The 21,593-nt window shown below is 47.0% G+C and overlaps 1 protein-coding gene and 1 pseudogene across 1 annotated transcript; both read right to left on the minus strand.

Annotated features, from left to right (window-relative positions):
- Positions 1-7,811: 7,811 nt before the first annotated feature.
- Positions 7,812-12,802, minus strand: LOC146502148 (uncharacterized). Its single transcript, XM_085133334.1, has 3 exons — positions 9,847-12,802; positions 7,978-9,205; positions 7,812-7,852 (listed from the first exon to the last, which is right to left on the minus strand). Exons 1-3 carry the CDS (start codon positions 12,226-12,228, stop codon positions 7,812-7,814), a joined length of 3,651 nt encoding a protein of 1,216 aa, XP_084989460.1. The 5' UTR covers positions 12,229-12,802.
- Positions 12,803-13,771: 969 nt separating this feature from the next.
- On the minus strand, positions 13,772-16,465 carry LOC146502149 (uncharacterized; annotated as a pseudogene).
- Positions 16,466-21,593: the final 5,128 nt, after the last annotated feature.

Below are 21,593 nucleotides of genomic sequence, written 5' to 3' on the forward strand. Positions count from 1 at the left end.
AACACATGACAGACTTGGGAGACACGGAACACAAGGAGAGACACATGAGAACAGATAAGCGAGACAAGGGCGTGAGCATAACTAACACAAAGACTATACAGAGAACAGACGAAGACTCAAAACTAAAGGGACCTTGATGATAACATAGACTAGACCAGTCTTTCTCAAAGAGTAGTGGTATGCAGGCTCTCTCTGGTGGTACGCAGGGAATCTCCATTTTTTAAAAAAGATTAAATAATATACTATTGTGGAGGTATGCAAAGACGACATGAGAGTTCCCGACGCTCAACCAGAAAACGTGTCCCAGAGCGCGAGTCCTCTATAAAGAGTAGCCTTTCCTTATCACCAGAGAGAGGAGTTTCGGAGAGTGAGTAGCGCCGCAGCAGCGCCTTGAGAGCGGTGCATTTGGCTTGGGTGGGGGGATTCTGGAGGAGGGTCATCACACGGTGCGTGGACAGCGGATCCAGCGAGGCCACCAAATGATGGTATTTTGTGTTATTGGCCGAAACGCTGCGAAGGACAAACTGAGTTTCGACATGCACGAACCATGAAGGAGGGTTGTAAAGCCAAAAATCCAGCAGCTTAACCGCCACAGCAAAAATTAAAACATACAGCTCTGCTATGACTTTCGGCATAAATGAAGACAGAAAACTAAACAGCAGTGGTGTTTGTAGGGTTACTGAAGTTTGGCTAGCTGGTATATAACGATGTGCTACGTGATGGCTAGCTACACAGCTATGTTAGCATAATATAAACACAGTGAAGCTGGAGCATCAACGGTAACTTTTTTCCACTCAATGACGATTCCCGATGGTTAGGAACAAAGGTAACTGCATGGCAAGATGCTGTTAATGGACCAAACTTCAGTCAGGAGAACAACTGCAATATAAGGTTAGTCATTAATATACTGCTGGGCTGGGCTGTAGTTACATTGTAGGGTTTTAAAAACTGAGCTTTAAAATGAATAGTGATGACAAAAACTGAAAGAAGCCGACAGTGATCACTGACTGTTTTAGGGGCTTGTTCAGATTAAATAGAACAAAATATAAAGCATTAAAACATGTTAAAAACAGCCTTAATAAATGCAGAATAGATTGGACCGGAAGCAGGTTTCATCAGGTCATCACTTAAAGATTGGATATCCCACCTGTTGCAAATGTTTTAATGCAGTACAATTGTTATTATTATCACATGTCACATCCTGTTTATGACAGTTAAAATAAATAACATTCATATAAGAAATAAAATTGTCTTGTGTAAACTGTATATGTTGTTAAATAGGCCTATACTACTGTACTTTAATGTTGGTCACAAGGGTGGTACTTCAAGAGCCATATATTTTCTGAGGCGGTACTCAGTGTGAAACGTTTGAGAACCACTGGATTAGACTAAACCTTAACTAAAAAAAACAACACAAGAACTTAATATATTCAAATAAAACCTAAGAAATCAAAAATACAAAATAAACTCAATAAAAACCTGACACTTTCAGAGATGTAGTGTATTTGAAAATAAGAAAAATATTTGGTGTAATAACTGACTTTATTCATGGATTGATTTTACAGATGAGGGAAGAAAGAAAAAGCAATCTGTCACATTTCACCAGTGCTTAATACTTAGTGAGTGGATAAAAACTTTCTTGTGTCACTGTCAGATTGTCCATAAATGTCAGGCAAAAACATTTCTGTAATTTACTCACTAAATAGGTTTTAATGAAGTTTCCTTTTTATGTAGTTCTTTTCATTGAGAACATGCTGAGAAATAAATCACATTTTAATATTTACTTTGAAAATTGGGAGTTTTAATTACAAATGACTTTGGTTTGATATTCTGCACAGTTAAATGACTGCATCTGTAATTTCAGTTTCCATAATTGCTTATTACAGCAAAGGAAGACTGCAGTTTGAAAATATGTGTGGTCTCTGAATCTGTGGGAAACAAATAAATTGAGGCTGTTTTCAGTTTGTCAAGCAGCTCCAGCAATCTGCAAAACTTTATGTAATGGAAAAAAGTCAGCTAGTGCAACTTATGAGGTTATTAATTGTAATTAAAATTAACAATCAAAATAACTTGCAGATGAAACAGAAACATAATTTTGGCCGCAACAACAAAAGAGCTTTAAGTGAGGCTCTCAATTTCTCTGAATCATCTGAGACAGTTTCAGTCAAACAGTTTTTGAAATTCGGTCTTTTTTTATATAGATGGAGATCACACAGAATCAGAAGTGAGCTTCACCTTATGCAATTCTGCTTCATCTCAGACTGAGGATTCACTTAATGCTTGATAAAGGAGTTCCTATTTAGGTCTGCAAGGCTGAACGTCTTGTTAGATTAGAATTTACTGAAGCACCTTTAAAAAACAGTCTCGGAGGTGAGGTTAAGAGAAATGAAAATAAACCTGAGAAAGTAACCACACGGGCAGCTTTGATTGTCATAATGAAAAACATTTTTTTGCCTTTTCAAAATGACAAAAGTGGTTTTGTTCAGACGTCCATGGCTGGATCCTGATCATCCTGAGGTTTGTTTAGTTTTAGGGGTTAATAGAGTTGAAACAGTGGCTGAATTTTTTTTTTTTTTTGCATGCCCCACTTCAGAAACCAAAAGAGTTAAAGCCCCAAACTGCGGGATCACATCAGTATCTGACAGCACAGCATGTTACCGTTAGAGCTCGTCAGGTTGGAAATAATATTATTGTTTTATGTGCAGCCTGCTTAGGTCTACAAGATAAAAACTCCATGAAAACAATAAACTATGTTTGTGCCACCAAAAATGGTGAAGTCAAAATTTTAAGTGGTTATCTCAAAATACTGGATAATTATCTCAAATTATGCATCTCAAACTTTGACTTAGTTCTGAGTAACTCCAGTTAAGATGAAATTTCAACATACTAATCCAAAATTTTGAGGTATTGGCGGCAATGTATTTATTTATTTTTCTCAGTGAAAAGAAATTTCTATAAAACTAGCATACAAAAAGTACCAAGCTTGCATTTAGCAAGCTAGTTTAGCTACCTGTATATTCTCTCACTGGGGAAAACCTTACAACTAACTGAATACATGTATGCACAGTGTTGGGGAGTAACAGAATACATGTACCGCTGTTACGCATTTAAAATACAAACTATGAGTAACTGTATTCCGTTACAGTTACCGTTTAAAAAGGTGGTATTTAGAATACAGTTACTTTGTTGAAATAAAGGAATTACACTGTGATCTTTCCCTGTTTCATATGTTAGGCTATGCCCTCTCTAGCTCTGGTAATTGCACGCCGGTGGAAACCCAAACAAAACATGGATTAAGAGGCTCAAATGATCATGTCTCAATCGTGCGTCTCATAATGACGTGAAGAAATATTTTTAAAAATTATTTAATATGAAGGCAATAGGCAGAGTGTTACAGGCATAGCCGTAAAGAATGTAGCCTCATGGACAGTGTAGTCCGTGCTGCAGGGAGAGTGGACTGCCATACCTGTTATGTGTCTGTGAGCGAGGGAGGGAGAAAATGGAGAGTGGAAAAGTACGAGTTGTCACCGAGCAGAAACGGGAGCTGGAAGCATGTAAATATAATAATAACCACTGCAGCCAAAAAGAGTGCCTGACGAGCCCAGTTGTAAGTAAGCTATTAAGACTCGGCTGTACACCGTGTTCGTGTTTCCTCTGAAACAATAAGTTCCGTTGCAGCAGCCTTTCAACGCCTCTCTCTGTGTCTCGCTAACAAAGTTGACCCAGCCAACAAAGTAAAGCTATTTTTCGGCTACGAGCCCGACACGGAACCAGACGTATTAGCCAGAGATCCCTTTACGGTTTTACGCCTTTATGGTTCGGAGCCGCGGACCTGTTTTATATATACGCGGAATAGTTTTCTATACAAGACCGCTGCAAAAAGTGCAGCTTTGCCTAATGTCCACCCTACTGTTACTCATTTTATATTAAGATTTACAAATCTAGTTGCTATTGGTATGGCGAGTAGCTAAAACTGAACATAACGCACACAAGACAAGGGACTATCACAATAAAACAGGAAACTAATACTGAGACAGGGACTGAAACACAAAAAATTGACAAACTTAAGAAAAGGAAAAATCACCACGGAGACGAGACTGATTTCCACAGGAAACAATGAGGACAAAACACAGAGAAGAAACTAAGACCTACTGGACATGAACCGGAACAGACAAAACCCAAGGACTATAGATAAACTCAGATGCACTAAGAAATAACATACTCAATAACTTGAACATAAATGATCTCTTAAGTCCAGAACAAACTCAAAATACCAGGTTCCAGGATCATGACACTAACAGTAGCCTATAAGTGCTCATAACTGGATAAAAATGTCTCAACAAAGACATGCCAGTCTACGAATCAATCCAACCTGAAACCTAAAACCTGTTATCAGACAGAAGAGCAGCTCATAACAGGAATAAAATTCAGACTACCTCTCAGCATTGTTGACGTGACCCACTTAATTTGTTCCACATTTAGTTTGCTGGTATGTGATCACCCTGTCGACAGCTGCTAATCAAAATCATTTAGGACTCGAATAGAAAGACATTATTCATTACCATTTCATATAGTGAAACTGAGATTCTGTTTGTAAACAGTCACAGTAACAAATTAATCTGAATCCGATTCATACAAACCACTCGATGGCAGCAGATGTTTGTTCTCAGCTTTTTATTTAACAGCAAAGGCTTGTATCGATCACTGAAGTAGCTCCTGAAGGGTTAATTCAAGTGTAATATCTATCAGATTAGACCTGCTTCTCCCGAGAGATAAATCACACTGATAACGTGAGAGAGCAGGCTGGTGTTGCTCTCAGATGAACAAGATCAGGTGATAAGCGGCTCTGTTAACATCACAGAGATGAAGCATCGATAAGGACGCAGGGGTTTGCTGAGGACGCCTGATGGAGATGCATTTCACCCGACATCAGTGGGCTCTGCGGCAAATGACAGAGCCACAGCCTAAAAAACACATTATCATATGATGTGTGTGCGGACTCAGAGACAGACAGCTGGACCTCGGACAGGCACTTTAATAATGGCAGAGCTCTGCTGTGAATTGGAAGAAATTTTGCAATACAGTGAATCCCAGAGGAGTGCTGATGCAAAGGTGAGATGGAGAGTGCACGATAAGGAACAAAATGGCTAAAGACGAGGAACGGGCCACTTAAACATGATTTAAAAAACAATTTAAGTGTGCATCAGGGGCTTGTAAACACCATTAATCTGGAGACAAATGGCTGGAGCTGCAGTGGCGTAAAACAGCCCTGCAGTGATCCAATGAGCTGCTGCTAACTGAAAATGTAACTTCTCATCTCAAACTTCAGCGACAGAATAACTAAAGAGCCCAAAGTGCTTTGTGATCATTTACTTATTAATAAACAATATATTTATTGTGTGGGCAGGATGGAATTATAGACCCATCATTTTATGGAAGCACAGTGGCTTTTCATGCATATGAAGCAACATATATCCCAACAAACATAACAAAAACATGACTGAAAATAGTTGGAAATAATTTCTTTGAATTTCAAGAGCTGGACCACAAACACTCCTCTTTAAGTCATACCTCTGTAAATGCACCACACACCCCTTTGGTCTTGCTTCCAGTTTCTTGGTTTCCATTTGGGATTTTCTGCATCTTTCAGTTCCCATTTGTGGCACTGGGTTTCCAAATCCTGTGTTTAGCCCTGATAAAACATAGAAACCAGATGTTGTTGTATACATGTTGTATACATTACTCCCAGCCGTTCTCTACTCACTTCACGTTTCTTCGGGGATATGTTTGGAACAAGTAAAGATCTATTTCAGTGGTTCTCCTTTTAAATAGACCAGTTTGATGCAGTCTGCAGATCCCTTAGCTGATCTCCTGATCCTGCAGAAAATTTCAACACCAACCTTCAGGGGTTTTAGAAAGGACTATGTATTTCCAGGCCGGGACCTTTTCCTTCAGATTACACATATTTATACGCAGGAAATGCAGATGTTCATGACTACACTAATGCATATGCTGTTGCACAACTTTTTAATCAGCAGGGTTTATGGGCACCCATTGGTGATTAGGTTAAGCTTCTCAAAAATTCAAACCCATTACACTCAGTTTTAAGAAATCACAACATTATGATCATGTTTGTCATTTCTGGTTTCTGGCTGGAGTTACCTACCCTCATCAGTGGCCCCGGGACGGTACTTTTCTTTACCTCCAGCCTCTTTCATTGAGATGGTAGTCTCACCATTCTAATTCAATCAATACATCCATCCATCCATTCGCTTCCGCTTTTCCTTTTTCAGGGTCACGGGGGGCGCTCGAGCCTATCCCAGCTGCCTCAGGGTGAAAGGTGTACCTGGTCACCAGTCTGTCCCAGGGCTACCACATAGACAAAGACAACCAATACAATTCAATTTTATTCATACAGCGCCAAATCACAACAACAGTCACTTTATATTTTAAGGTAGACCCTACAATAATACATAAAAAAAACCCCAACAATCAATCGTGAGCAAGCACTTTGGCGGCAGTGCGAAGGAAAACTCCCTTTTAACAGGAAGAAACCTCTGGCAGAACCAGGCTCAGGGAGGGGCGGGGCCATCTGGTGTGAAAGAGGAAGGAAGACAGGATAAAAGACAGGCTGTGGAAGAGAGTCAGAGATTAATAACAAATAATGATTCAGTGCAGAGATTTCTATTAACTCATAGTGAGTGAGAAAGGTGACTGAAGAAGAAATACTCACTGCATCATGGGAATCCAATGGCAACCTTCATTTGGGATGAGTTAACAGTTTAGCATGCCTCTTCACTTACTTTCGTTCCACTTTCCGATAAAATCACCAAAGTTAACTCTACACAGATACCACTCTTTTCGTTGACTTTGGTGGTTTTATGGCAGAATTTGGCCTACATCTACGTCAGTATTTCTAAACTCTCGGTTCTCAAATCTATTCTGTAGTAACTGTGCTTCTCATCTCTTGAGGCCTAAATCATCAAGAGATCCATTTTCATTCACGCAGACAATCTAGCCACAGTCAACAAAACCATCTGAGACAGAAGCGACTGCCATCTTTGTCTTCATCTAAATTTAGAATCTTCAACTTGCTTTTCTAAATTTTCAGTGTTGCTACCTCATCTCCCATACCCATCTGTTCCTGCAAATTAAGAGCGTGTACCATAAACGTTATCACAGTGGCATCCTTTTCATCTAAATTAGACACTGGTTCCTCCCTTCCACGCTCAGCTGTCGCTACTTGTTACAAGCCTTCAGCATCAGTGAGAGGATCAGAAGCTAACAGTAAACAGTGAGTTTACTGTTAGCTTCTGATCTTGTCTTCTTCTGCATCATAAAACTTAATTGAAAACAAATCATATCCTCTGGAAGCAAAGCTTCATGATTCAAACACACTTAACCACTCCTTACTGCTCCATATTTGTATTATTGGAGGCTTGTTCAGTAGCTTTGGATGATTCATGGCTCAGAATAATCCTTATTTATCCTACACTATGCTTCGGCTGAGCCCCTCACTTCATGCTCTGTCTGAAACAAGCTGTTTTGGGTCCCGGCCGTTTTCTGATTGGTTGCTCCTCATAAGCAGAAGGTTTCCACAGCTGGTGGGCGGGACTTCTGTGTCTACTCTTTATGACCTCAAACAGAGCCAAGAGTAGAAAGTCCCCCCAGAAAAGCAAGAGTTGTTTTTCTTTTTGGAGCTGTGAGATGCACTACACACCGGCACACACACGCCCACGTCTTTGTCTTCAGATGCCAAGTTTATTTATTGTTGTTTGGTACGACCGACCACAGTCTGACAGCTGTCGGTCTCAGCTGATCTCCAGCCCTCCTCCGCTCCTCTCCCGTCTCACTATAAAGGGGAAGGAAACCATCATCAGTCCAAAACGCCATCAGCTGTTCTCACCTGCGTTTCCAGCACCGCCCCGTTGAGCTCACCGCACCACTCCTCCCCTGCAGCCGCGCCCGGGACCACACCTCCGCCACACACCCCCACCGCCCGACTGAGGCCGGGGAGCCGTCCGGCCGAACCTACTCCCCTCCCGCCCCGCGAGCGAGAGAGGAAATCGGCCACAGCCATCTGCGCCCCGGGCCTATGGACCACCTTGAACTTAAAGGGCTGTAAAGCCAGATACCACCGGGTGATGCGGGCATTGGCATCCTTCATGCGGTGGAGCCACTGCAGTGGGGCGTGGTCCGAGCAGAGGGTGAATGAGCGCCCCAGGAGGTAATAGCAAAGGGAGTCGACCACCCACCGGATAGCCAAGCACTCCTTCTCCACAGTGCTGTACCGTCTTTCACGCTCTGCCAGCTTCCGGCTGATGTAAAGAACGGGACGGTCGGCCCCCCTTACCTGCTGGGACAAAATGGCCCCCAGCCCTCTGTTCGAGGCGTCAGTCTGCAGAACAAAAGGGAGGGAAAAGTTAGGAGTGTGAAGCAGCGGCTCCCCACAGAGAGACTTTTTCACCTGCACAAACGCCGCCTGGCACGGCCCCGTCCACTGAACCAGATCTGGAGCACCCTTTCGGGTGAGATCGGTCAGGGGGCTGGTCAGCTGCGCAAACCCCAACAGGAAACGGCGGTAGTAACCTGCCAGCCCCAGAAACCGTCTCACCTCCTTTTTAGTCTTGGGGCGCGGGCAGGATGCGATAGCTGCCGTCTTCTCCACCTGTGGACGCACCTGCCCGCCCCCCAAGTGGTACCCCAGATACTGCACCTCCCTCCGTCCAACCGCACACTTCTTCGGGTTGGCCGTGAGCCCCGCCCTCCTCAGGGACTCCAGGACCGCGGCCACCCGCTGCACATGCTCCGCCCAGGTGTCGCTGTGGATGATCATGTCATCCAGGTAGGCAGCAGCATATGCAGCGTGCGGACGCAGCACCCGGTCCATGAGGCGCTGAAAGGTGGCAGGGGCTCCGAACAAGCTGAACGGAACCGTAACGAATTGGTACAAACCGTACGGAGTGGAGAAGGCCGTTTTCTCCTTGGACTTGGCAGACAAGGGAATCTGCCAGTAGCCCTTGGTTAAATCCAGTGTCGTGAAAAAACGGGCCGTGCCCAACCGATCCAGGAGCTCGTCGACCCGGGGCATGGGATAAGCATCAAAGCGTGACACTTCATTCACCTTGCGATAGTCGACACAAAACCGTATAGACCCATCCTTCTTTACCACAAGAACGATGGGGCTACACCTGTTAGGGAACGGCTGTGTGCAGGCAGGAGAAGGACCCAAAGTGCAGACTCCGGAGACAGAAAGTAACTCAAAACAGCTTTAATGTTAAACTCAAAAAAGTAACAAAACTGAGTATCCAAAAAATAACTTACATGGACAGAACACACAGCTAGATAAACGGTAGATCGCGACAATGACAAACTGAAGCACAGGGCTTAAATACATAGAGGGAGCAATCAGGGAATGGACAACAGGAGGGAAACACAGCTGGGGCAAATCAGAACTGACGAGACAAGGAAGCGTAAACTGAACACACTAAGATAAGACAGAGACCTTCAAAGTAAAACAGGAAACACATAACACAGACTGAACAAAAGACACAGACTCACATGCAGGCACTACAACAGAGGGAACAGAGATGTGGGACCAGGGCAGACACAGACACCGACTGGACACGGGGATATAGCAGACAGGGGAGACAGCAACCAAGGATTACACAGAAACAAACCATAAGACATGACTCTAACGAAAACCCAAAGACTAGAAATTATAAATAATATAATAAACTCAAAAACCCTGGTTTAACGACCCAGGCATCCTAACAGTATCCCCCCCTAAAGGGCTGGCTCCCAGACAGCCCAACCCGAAACACCAAAACAAAAAAACAACCCAACCAGGGCGGGCGGCAGGGGAACAGGACGGAGGGACCGAAACGAAACAAACACACGGAGCCAGTGACAAAAAATACAGGGAGCAAAAGCCCAAAACAACAGCACCACGGCCCAGCAACAGCCCAAAAGAAAACAGACAAAAAGCCCATGAAAGGCGCAGAGGCCCAGGCAACAGTCTCGAAAAAGTTCAGGAGGCCGGCCCGGAGGCTGACGGCACAACAGTCCAAACCCGGGTAGTTCAGGGGGGCGGCCCGGAGGCAGGCGGCCCAAGAGCCAAGAGGACAGTTCAGGGGGCCGGCCGGGCGGGAGGCACCGGCGGCGACCGAGCAGGTCAGGAGGCCGGCCGGGCGGGAGGCACCGGCGGCGACGTAGTTCAGGGGGCCGTCCATGACGGCAATGATGTCCAGTCATCGGCCCGGAAAGCGGCCGAACAGGACGTGCAGGACGAGCAGGCCGGACAGGACGTGCAGGACGAGCAGGCCGGACAGGACGTGCAGGACGAGCAGGCCGGACAGGACGTGCAGGACGAGCAGGCCGGACAGGACGTGCACGCCGAGCAGGCCGGACAGGCCCAGACGGCATGGGGACCTCAGGCGCAGACGAAGCTAGACAGAGCGAGGCAGGACCAGGCGACGCCGAAGGCGAAGACTCGGAGGCAGGACCAGGCGACGCCGAAGGCGAAGACTCGGAGGCTGGACCAGGCGACGCCGAAGGCGAAGACTCGGAGGCTGGACCAGGCGACGCCGAAGGCGAAGACTCGGAGGCTGGACCAGGCGATGCCGAAGACTCGGAGGCTGGACCAGGCGAAGCTGAAGCTGGACCAGGCGAAGCTGAAGCTGGACCAGGCGAAGCTGAAGACTCGGAGGCTGGACCAGATGAGGCAGGTGGCTGGACGGGTTCCTCGGACCCTCCAGGCGAGGCAGACGAAGGCTGGACGGGCCCCTCGGACCCCCCAGCGGAGGCAGACGAAGGCTGGACAGGCCCCTCGGACCCCCCAGCGGAGGCAGACGAAGGCTGGACGGGCCCCTTGGACCCTCCAGCGGAGGCAGACGAAGGCTGGACGGGCCCCTCGGACCCCCCAGCGGAGGCAGACGAAGGCTGGACGGGCCCCTCGGACCCCCCAGCGGAGGTGAACAAAGGCTGGTGCGGTTCTCCAGAATCCCCAGCGGGAACAGAAGGCTGGACGGGCCCCTCGGACCCTCCAGCAGAGGCAGAAGGTTGAGTAAACGACTGAGGTGAGAACTGAGCAGGTGACTGAGCCGATAGGTGAGCTAATGTTTGAGCTATGGATAGAAGTTTAAGATGTATTGACTCTTGTAAGAATGGTAGTAATGGTGCGTGAGGTGGTGGATTAGCAGATGGCTGGGCTAGGTTGTCTGAGCCCACGGAGCCTAAAGAAAACTGCTGGACGGGCTCACCTGAGCCTCCAGTGAGGTCAGAAACAGGTGCAGGTACCTGCCGGACACCAGCCACTCCCACCCGAGGAGAAGGTACGGGTGCCGGAGCTAACTGATTCCCGGTCATCCTCACCCTGGGAGCCGGGACAGGCACCGTCAATGGCTGGGCAGCTGCTGTCCCCACCCGAGGAGCTGGTATGGGTGCAGCAACAGGCAGAGGCTCAGCCGGCCTGGACACTGGAGCAGGGACCAGCTGGACTTCAGCCTCCCTCACCTGAAGCACTGAAACAGGTGCAGGGGAATGCTGGGCCCGAGCTGCCCTGGGAGCAGGAACACAACGGTGCAAAGGAGCAGGCTCAGCAAACACAGACTCCTCTAAAATATTTTTTAGCTTCCTTCCACCACCACGTCTAACAGTCTTAACAGTTTTCACAGTCCCAGAATTTATAGTGTTCACATGATTGTCTTTTTCCAGCTCAGAGGGAGCAGAATGAAAACAGTCATTATAACTCACCACGGGGAGTGGCTCAGCAGAGACAGAGTGGCGACTGCGTGAGCGTCGCTTTCTCCGGGAAGTGGGAGGTGGCGAACTGGGCTGCGATGAGGAAGCAGAGAGTTTGTGAAGCTCAGAACGTGGCAGACCCAAAAACAGAGCGAAGGACTGCAGCGGAGTGAGTCTAACGTCCGGCGTCACGTAATCCTTCCTCCGCCGCTTAACCCTCTTGTCGGACTGGTAATCCAGGGGTGAAGGCGGAGGTGTAGCGACCGGAGAGAATGAGCAGGTGCTCAACCTGATCGCCCGAGGCATAGGCGCCGGCTCGGCCGTAGCCATGGCAGTTTGGAGGCTGCGGGGCCCTCCCAAAGCCAAACGTGACCCATAGAAGGGTGACTGGAGCTCCCGGGCATGCTTAGCCTCCTGCCTCACGCTCTCCGTGACGAAGGCAGAAACTGCGGGTCGCCGATACCACACAGAGTCTGCTGGGTCCATGTTCTGGTCGCGATCTTCTGTTAGGGAACGGCTGTGTGCAGGCAGGAGAAGGACCCAAAGTGCAGACTCCGGAGACAGAAAGTAACTCAAAACAGCTTTAATGTTAAACTCAAAAAAGTAACAAAACTGAGTATCCAAAAAATAACTTACATGGACAGAACACACAGCTAGATAAACGGTAGATCGCGACAATGACAAACTGAAACACAGGGCTTAAATACATAGAGGGAGCAATCAGGGAATGGACAACAGGAGGGAAACACAGCTGGGGCAAATCAGAACTGACGAGACAAGGAAGCGTAAACTGAACACACTAAGATAAGACAGAGACCTTCAAAGTAAAACAGGAAACACATAACACAGACTGAACAAAAGACACAGACTCACATGCAGGCACTACAACAGAGGGAACAGAGATGTGGGACCAGGGCAGACACAGACACCGACTGGACACGGGGATATAGCAGACAGGGGAGACAGCAACCAAGGATTACACAGAAACAAACCATAAGACATGACTCTAACGAAAACCCAAAGACTAGAAATTATAAATAATATAATAAACTCAAAAACCCTGGTTTAACGACCCAGGCATCCTAACAACACCAGGCGCTGTGCGACTCTTCTATCACTCCCATTTTCAGCATTTCAGCCAATTCCCTCTGAACAGTTTGCCATTTATGCTCAGGAAGCCTGTAGGGCTGTGAACGCACCGTCACGCCAGGCTGCGTTTCAAAATGATGCTCAATGAGAGACGTTCGGCCGGGCAGGGGGGAGAACACATCAGCAAAACGCTGTTGTAATGCGACAACGTCCGCTCTCTGGGCCTGTGTGAGATGGTCATCACAAGGGAGGGAGGCGGGGATGATGGAATTTGGTACCTCCGGCCCCAACTCATCTCTCTCCTTAACCAGGCTTACCAGAGAAGCGGTTTCAACCACTCTCCACCCTTTAAGGAGATTGAGGTGATAAATCTGCGTGGCCCCTCCCCTGTCCGACCGAGCGACCTCATAGTCAACGTCCCCAACTCGCCATGTGACCACAAAGGGTCCTTGCCACTTGGCGAGCAACTTTGAGCTAGAAGAAGGGAGCAATACAAGCACTTTTTCTCCCGGTGAAAATTGCCTGAATCTAGCCCCTCTGTCATACAGGCGTTGCTGACGCTGCTGAGCCTGGAGCAAATTCTCCCGTGACAACCTCCCCAAAGTGTGGAGTTTCGCTCTCAGGTCCAACACGTACTGAATCTCATTCTTGGCGGGGCTCGGACCTTCCTCCCAGCTTTCTTTAATCAGGTCGAGCACCCCATGCGGCTTCCTGCCGAACAGCAGTTCAAAGGGAGAAAATCCCGTGGAGGCCTGGGGCACCTCCCGCACTGCAAATAACAGAGGGTCTAGCCAGCGATCCCAATTGCGTCCACACTCTTTGCAGAGATGTTGCGCAGCGGGACTGCTTCCGGGTACCGCGTTGCATAATCCACCAGGACTAATACAAAGCGGTAGCCGCGTGCACTCCGATGAAACGGCCCGATGAGGTCCATGCCAATGCGCTCAAACGGGACCTCTATGAGTGGGAGCGGGCGCAAAGGCGCTTTTGGTATGGCCGGCAGATTAACAAGTTGGCAGTCCAGGCAGGACGCACACCAGCGGCGCACATCCGCTCGGATGCCCGGCCAATAAAATCGGGCCGTTATTCGCTCCAGAGTTTTTTCGTATCCCATATGCCCTGCCATGGGGTTATAATGAGCCGCCTGGAAAATCATTTCCCGGCGGCCCCGCGGCACCAACAACTGGGTGTGTGTCTCCTCCGTGCGAGTGTCACGACTCACTCGATATAACCTTTTAATAAAATGAAGCGCGGGTAGGTCCGCACGGCTTCAGGGCGCACCACGTGACCATCAATCTCAATCACTTGGTCAAAGGCTGAGCGTAGGGTGTCATCACGAGACTGCTCCAGTGGGAAATCACCCGTGGGGGAAATTTCCGGAGCCAGCGGGGCCTCCCATGAAGGACCCGCCGTCTCCCCCTCCCCGGAGTCAGTGTTGGACGACCCCGCGTCACTGCTGAGCGCCGCGCAGACACTACACGCTACTAACGGTCGTGATCGCATCCCCGCATACTGCCCTAACAGATGATGAAACCCCGGCCAATTCGTGCCCAGAATTAGGGGATGCGACAGGCGCGGGCTAACCGCAGCTGTTACTCTATGCGTTTTGCCCTTAAACTTTAATGACAGCGGCACTATGGGATACCTGTGAACATCACCATGAACACACTTCACCTCCACCCATTCTGCCTCCAGCAATGCCCTGGGGCGAACCAAGCTTTGGTGCACGAGGGTCTGCGTACAGCCCGTGTCCACCAAAGCATGGCGTATACCCCCTCGAGTCCTTACCGGAATGCTGTATGTCCCTCCTGGACCGGGAGAGGGTGCTGGGGCACCGGCGACGCGGAACACATGCCCCACTTCCATCAGAGGGCAGTCCCTCCTCAGGTGTCCCGGTTGCCCGCACTTCCAGCACTCCTGCCCCGGCGTCTGTGCTGCTCTCCGTGGCTCAGGGGCGGCACTGCTCATTTCTGATCCCTGGGAAGGCACAAATGAAGCAAACGGATTAGTGGGGCTCAGCGCCGGCACCCGCTCTGCCTGCCCTGGCGCAGGTACCCGGCGCCTCGGTGCCAGCACTGGGGCTTGTTTGCTCGGTCTCCGGCCGCCGTCCCCGGGCTCCCCCGCTCTAGCGGCAAGGTGGTCCTCCGCCAACATTACTGCGACCTCCAGACTCGCGGGACGGTGGCACCGGACCCATCTCGCCGTCTCCGCAGGCAACCCCTCCACGAACTGCTCCAGCACCACCTTGTCCACCAGCAGCTTCTCTCCCTCTGACGATCCCGGCTGCAACCAGCGCACCGCTGCGTCGTGCAGCTTCCGGGCCCACGCAAACGGCTGATCCTCCGCGGCCAGCCGACAGGCCCGGAACCGCCGGTGATGGTCCTCAGGGGTGAGTCCCATCCTGTCCACCACCGCCCGGCTCACGTCCTGGAAGCTGCCCCTCGAGGTCGGCGGCCGACTCAGGGCCGCCGTCTGAGCCTCCCCCGACAGCAGAGGAAGCAAACGCGGAGCCCACTCCACCTGCGGCCACTGGCAGGCCTCCGCCGTGGCACGAAAAGTCTCCAGGAAAACCTGGGGGTCGTCCCCGTCACCCATCCGGGGCATCGCCACCGACAGCAGGGGGGGGGGGGGCTTCGGCGGAGCAGCGGCTCCAACCAGCCGCTCCAGAACCTGGGTCTGTCAGTCCACCTGCTCCTGCAGCTTAGCCAGGTGAGCACGCTGGGCCGCCGCCTGGTCCTGGCTCATCTTCGCCATCTCCGCCAGCATTTGCGCCAGGAACTGCAAAGGCTGGGCGGGCGGCGCAGCCTGTGGGTCAGACATCCCCACGTCCTGGGTTTCGGCACCACTTGTGAAATGCATTACACACAGGCACACACACGCCCACGTCTTTGTCTTCAGATGCCAAGTTTATTTATTGTTGTTTGTTACGACCGACCACAGTCTGACAGCTGTCGGTCTCAGCTGATCTCCAGCCCTCCTCCGCTCCTCTCCCGTCTCACTATAAAGGGGAAGGAAACCATCATCAGTCCAAAACGCCATCAGCTGTTCTCACCTGCGTCTCCAGCACCGCCCCGTTGAGCTCACCGCACCACTCCTCCCCTGCAGCCGCGCCCGGGACCACACAGGAGCCACAGGAGCCTTTTGACTTGAAATGATGACATCATTATTTGAAATCTTTGCACATTTCATATTAACACTGACAGCTGTAGGACTAGATAATCTGACCTTTCCCCTGGGATGCGTTTAACGTGGGAGAACCCGGCAGGGAGTGTTGGTCCAGCTAATACGGCTGCTGGACCACAGCAGCATGAAGACCCCTCCACTGTATTATGGTGGCAATTCTTTGGTGGGTTAACCTTCCTCAGGCTATAGCAGACGGCTGAGGACTCAATCAACTCTGAGACAACCAAGGAGCTGGTGCTGGACTTTCAAGGCACAAACATCCTGCACGTACATAGAGACCGTTTATGAGTCTCTGGTGGCATCGGCCATCTTTCATGGTGTGGTCTGCTGGGGACAGAAAGGAACTGAACGGGGTGATCAAGGAGGCCAGCTCTGCTCTCGGATGTCCTCCACACCCAGTGGAGGTAGTAACAGCAGGATGGTGGCTGCTAGAGAACACCTCCCACCCCATGCAGCTCCGTCAGAGACGTCTTCAGCCATTAACATCCAGCTGTGCAATATTAAACATCCTGTTTTGCTGTTACACAGTGTGAGTGTAACACAGTGTGTGAGTGACACAACACACACTCACACACGTCTATTCTTATTTTTAAATCATATTTCTTCCATCTTGTATAGTGTCTGCTTTTTTTATTGTTATAAGTTATCCTGCATTTATTTATTCTGAACTGTTCAGTTTGCTTCTGTAATATTGTGAATTTCATAATTATTCTAATAAAGGCTGTCTAATCTAATCTAAAAGTTACCACAGAGCTCTGATGCATCTATGCTGCCTTTATCAGACAAAAGTAAAACAAAAAGATTTTTTTCTACAGAAGATTTACCTAATTTCCTGTTTCACAGATCTGACGAACATCTTTCTTATAACGAAGGGAAGATTTGAGAGACACAACAATGCGATTAACCAGGAACTGTGATGTTACCGCGTGGGACATCACAGTCAGCAGGACTAAAATCTTAATGTTTGTAAATTACAATGCGGTAATATTCAAATCAGCTAATCAGATGGAGGAAATACTGATGGTGTGGTATGAAAATTAAATCTCTCCTAAAATTCACCCTTTTTCCCAGCCTCATTCTGACCCGCAGATGGAAGGGGTCATGGTCGCTAATGCATTTCATAGGCTTGTCATCTCAAGATCAAGGCCCAATTATCTTATGGTTACCTCCAGATAATAAACTGCTTCCTTGTCATGACTTAATACAAAAGCACTGACTCATAACTTATTACATTAACAGTTGAAACTGTCATCATCTGCAAATTAAGGACCCAAATGCGCACTGTCAGACAAGTAACCAAAAACAAACCTTTGTTTGGACAGTGGCCTAAATAAAGTCCATGAAATAAAGACGAGAACTAAATCCAAAAACTGGCAAAGAAACATGAAGGAATGTTAAACAGAGATGATGACAGACACTAAGACAAAGACTGAGGGCAAGACGCCTCTACATACACAGTCAGGGAAAGTGGACACAGCTGGGAAACAAAACACAGATGATCACAAAGACAATATGAAGAAGGGACAGTATAACTAAACACAAGACACTAGAGACAATCAAAATAAAACAGGAAGTGAGAACCATTACAAAACGGGGAAACAGACACATGACTGAACCTGATATAAAGAAGCTGACAGAAAAGGACAGGTCAGGAAACACTGTGGCAAAAAACAAATAAACTTTAATACAAACTGGAAGTAAGAGGATGAAAACATAACCAAAAAGAAAACAGAAGAAAAGAAGATCATCCTTGTGTCGCTAACTGTGCCATGGGAAGAGGGGTGGGGGGAGACATTTGAGAGGAAACTGGAGCGTTACAGGGATAAAGAATGGCAGCCATGGTTGCACCTGTTTGAGATTGGATGGGGAACCCTCTGCACGCTGCATGTCTGGAAGCTATGGCAGCAGTGGGACCAACAGTGAGCGCGAGAGGAAGAAGGCAATATGAGAACTGGGAGAGGCGGCAGAAAGCGCGTCCTATTGGATACAGAGGAAGAGGGAGGGTGTAGTGAGAGAGCGTCATGGGTAAGCGTCTTGAGTCTGCACTCCCCATTATGCAGTGGCTAAAGAAGAAAATATCCTAGGACATATGAATTAATGCCATACGGCTTGATCTGCTCTGAGGTAATGACCACAAAGAAAAGAAGCCAAACACAAGTCACCAAAAGAGGATTAAAGTCTAAAAACAGGTCCAAAATCAGGTAGGAACAGGAAAAAAGGCTGATGCCAAAAAGTGACTACAGGTCACACATAAAAGGAAATAAAGGAAATGAGGAATATGTGAACAGAAACAGGGAAACGGGAGGAATACAAACTTGGATTGATGCTGTAACAAAAATGAGCTTACTGAAGACAGTGGTGTAGAAAACTGGCAGGAAGAGAGGCTGGAAATAAAGTGCACCAAGAACTACAAAATAAAACTGTTAAATCAAAGTGGACAGAGCAGCTATTGCTATTGGTCGATGGCACCAGTCATCCAAACTGAACTGAACACTTCAAAATCTGTCCAAAGTACATCATTGTACTTTTAGGGCGAGAGTAGCAGGTAACTGTTTCACCTTACAGAGACTAGTGCTGAAATTTTAAGTACAGGGGGATCCATTCATTTATACCTGCTCTAGTCCGGCTGACCGCCCAAAGCTTCTAAATTTGTGCCGAGTATATATGCTGGTGTCACTGGGCCTATAAACTGTCATCGAAATGTGCATGAGGCATTATCATTTCCATTTCACCAATTTACCCAGAGGTTGGAATCTGAGTGTGGTCTTATGAATCTATCATGTGCTCTTAAATACTGAGTCACAGTGTTTAAAGCTAAAATTTATGTGCTTGCTCAAAGGCTTCATCTCTAATGTAGTGCCATACATGAAACGTCATATTTCTAGGTGGAACGTAGTGATAGAACATCCGATTAGGCATTAAATTAAAGGACTGCAGATGGCCGAGCTGAGGTGACCTTTTTTATATATTTTGAACATTTTTAGCTTCACATTAAAAGTTTTCATTTCCCACTTTAAAGCTTCATGGAGTTTGAGTAAAGAGAAAAGTCTGATCTAATAGATGCTGTGATTAACCTGGGCGTCTCTCTGGTTGGGTGATTTTCAGTTTAGTTTTCCAGTGCGCTCATTTTTTCTGCTCCCCTCATCTGCTGCGGTAATTTCCTGTTTCCCAGAATGCATTCTTCTTCAAACTGTCTTGTTGCTGAATCACATTTTGCCTGATTTCCTGCCCCTCAGGGTGCAGAAATTAGTTTCTGTGTTTCCTCCCTTGTGATGGATTTCTCCCTGTATGACTGTTGAACGCCGGGAAAATAACATGGAGGCTTTGTAAAATCCTTTGATCCTGAAGAGATGGTATCAAAACATGTTTACAGCTGCTAATTCCACATCATAGAAACATTTACTTCTATTAAAAAGCCTCCAAGACAATTCAGTTTCCACTGGTGGAACACATGTTTGCTGAGTAGGTAAATCTCCCCATCAGCAGGATCAGAGTTTACCTGACTTAATTCTAGAGTTGGATGTCTCGAGACCGGTCTTGGTCTCGAGACATCGGGGTGTCTTACTGGGCTTAAGCCCAGGTCATTTTTTCAGAAGCATGGGGTCTTTTGGAGTGTAATTTGCTAGTTAGATGCCTGACTGACAACTGTATAAAACAAAACAACACACGAAGCACAGAGCGCACCGTCGTAAATTCCCCCTAATTTTGGTATGATCCGAGCTCCGGCACTAGGCGACTGAGCACAGCAACCATGTGAGCGAGGGAGGAGAAGCTGCTGCCTGCGAGTTTGCTGCAGACAGAGGAGAGCTTAAGTTTGACCAGGTACCAAAGCAAATCATCCGTACTCTATAAATAATGTAAATATGACGGTGTATCACAAAAGATTGATATCAAACTGATCACTTGGTTGCGTTACTTGCTCTTCGAGTGAATCAACAAATGGATAAATAAAAAGCCGAACAATAATGCTGATTTTTTTAGAGAGTCTTAGCTTACATTTCATATTTTCAGTTGTTACCCTCCACGGCTAAACAAACTCTCTAAATCGGTTTCAGTTGTGTACTGATGAGCACAACAATGGACATAAGGAGCTTCTTTCAAAGAAAAAACTCAGGTAGATGTTATTTTATATATTATGCTTTGTATATTATTCAGTATATTTCTATGCAAAACAAGAGGAATTTCAATACACAGCAGTATATTCACAGTTGAAACCAGATGTTTACATACACTTTAGGGAGAAAACATAAAACATCAATTTAGAGTAAACTTTTTTGTTTTAGATAAATAAATGTTGAAATATCTTTTGAATCAGTTAAATGTCAGAATAAAAAGAGGGAGCTGTCTATTTTAATCACTTTCATCAAATTTAGGAGTACATATACATTAAGTTTATTGCGTCTTTAATTAATAAGAAAACTCCAGACGATTCCATTCTGAGCTGAAGAAGCTTCTGATAGGTTAGTAGAGTCCATGTGAGTAAATTGGTGGCACACCTGTGGATGCATATAAGGCATAACACAGAGCCTGTTTCTTTGAAATGGGAAAAATCAAGAGATGTCAACCAAAGCACCAGGAAAAGAATTGTGGAGCTCCATAAGTGTGGCTCAAATTTGAATAAAATTTGGTGCCATTTACAATTAAGAAATACAGATAGTTTCTGTCTTTACTCTTAAAGCTAACAAATATGTTTTTTATAATTATCAATCTAAAAAATAAACATTTAGTCTGATCTGATTTTACAATTAAAAAAGTGTTTGTGTTTTTATCTGAAGAGTTTGTAAATATCTGGTTTCCACTGTATATTTGATGGTGTTGGTGTTTGGCTTGATTGTCAGCACAAAGAGGGAGAGAGAGGAACAGACAGGGAGATGGAGAATGAGGACAGAACAGAGATGGAACAAGATCAGGTGAGACACACATGTTAGTCAAATGGTTGTTTGCCAAAACTCATCAGAACATGTATCTAGTACCTAGTGTAACTTTTTAGATACCATTTGTTACTTTTCAAATTCTATATTTATTAAGTTTTGCAGGATTGTTTGCACAACAAGGCAAAAATAATTATATAAACTTTTCTGAATCTAAATAGTGTACTTTGGAGCCTAATAATCTTTCAGTCATTTCTAGCCTCACTTAATTTCCTTTCAATGCTCAACTCTCACACAGTGGCTCAGCTATGCCCCAATCCATCCATATTGTGGCCAATCACACGCGAGGATATAGGATAATATCATTATGTGAAAAATAGAGAGGGGTTTAGAGACGCGACAGTCAAGTGGAGCATGCATCTGTCCTCTCAGTAAGTGAGTGAGATAGTAGACAGCGGTGAGGAGGGCTGTGCGAAAGCAAAAACGCTTAAATATGCCTGACACCTGTAAACGTAGCAGCATCTGGCTGCAGTTTAAAAACTTTTTTTGCCTCGGTCTTGGTCTTGGTCTCGTGTCGATTTGGTCTCGGTCTTGGTTTCGTCCCAACTTGGTCTTGGTCTTGGTCTTGTCTTGGTCTTGTCTTGGTCTCGATACCCTCTGGTCTTGGTCTTGTCTTGGTCTCGGATTAGGCGGTCTTGACTACAAGTC

Source organism: Neolamprologus multifasciatus, chromosome 15, assembly GCF_963576455.1.
Source record: "Neolamprologus multifasciatus chromosome 15, fNeoMul1.2, whole genome shotgun sequence".
NCBI classification, from domain to species: Eukaryota; Metazoa; Chordata; class Actinopteri; order Cichliformes; family Cichlidae; genus Neolamprologus; species Neolamprologus multifasciatus.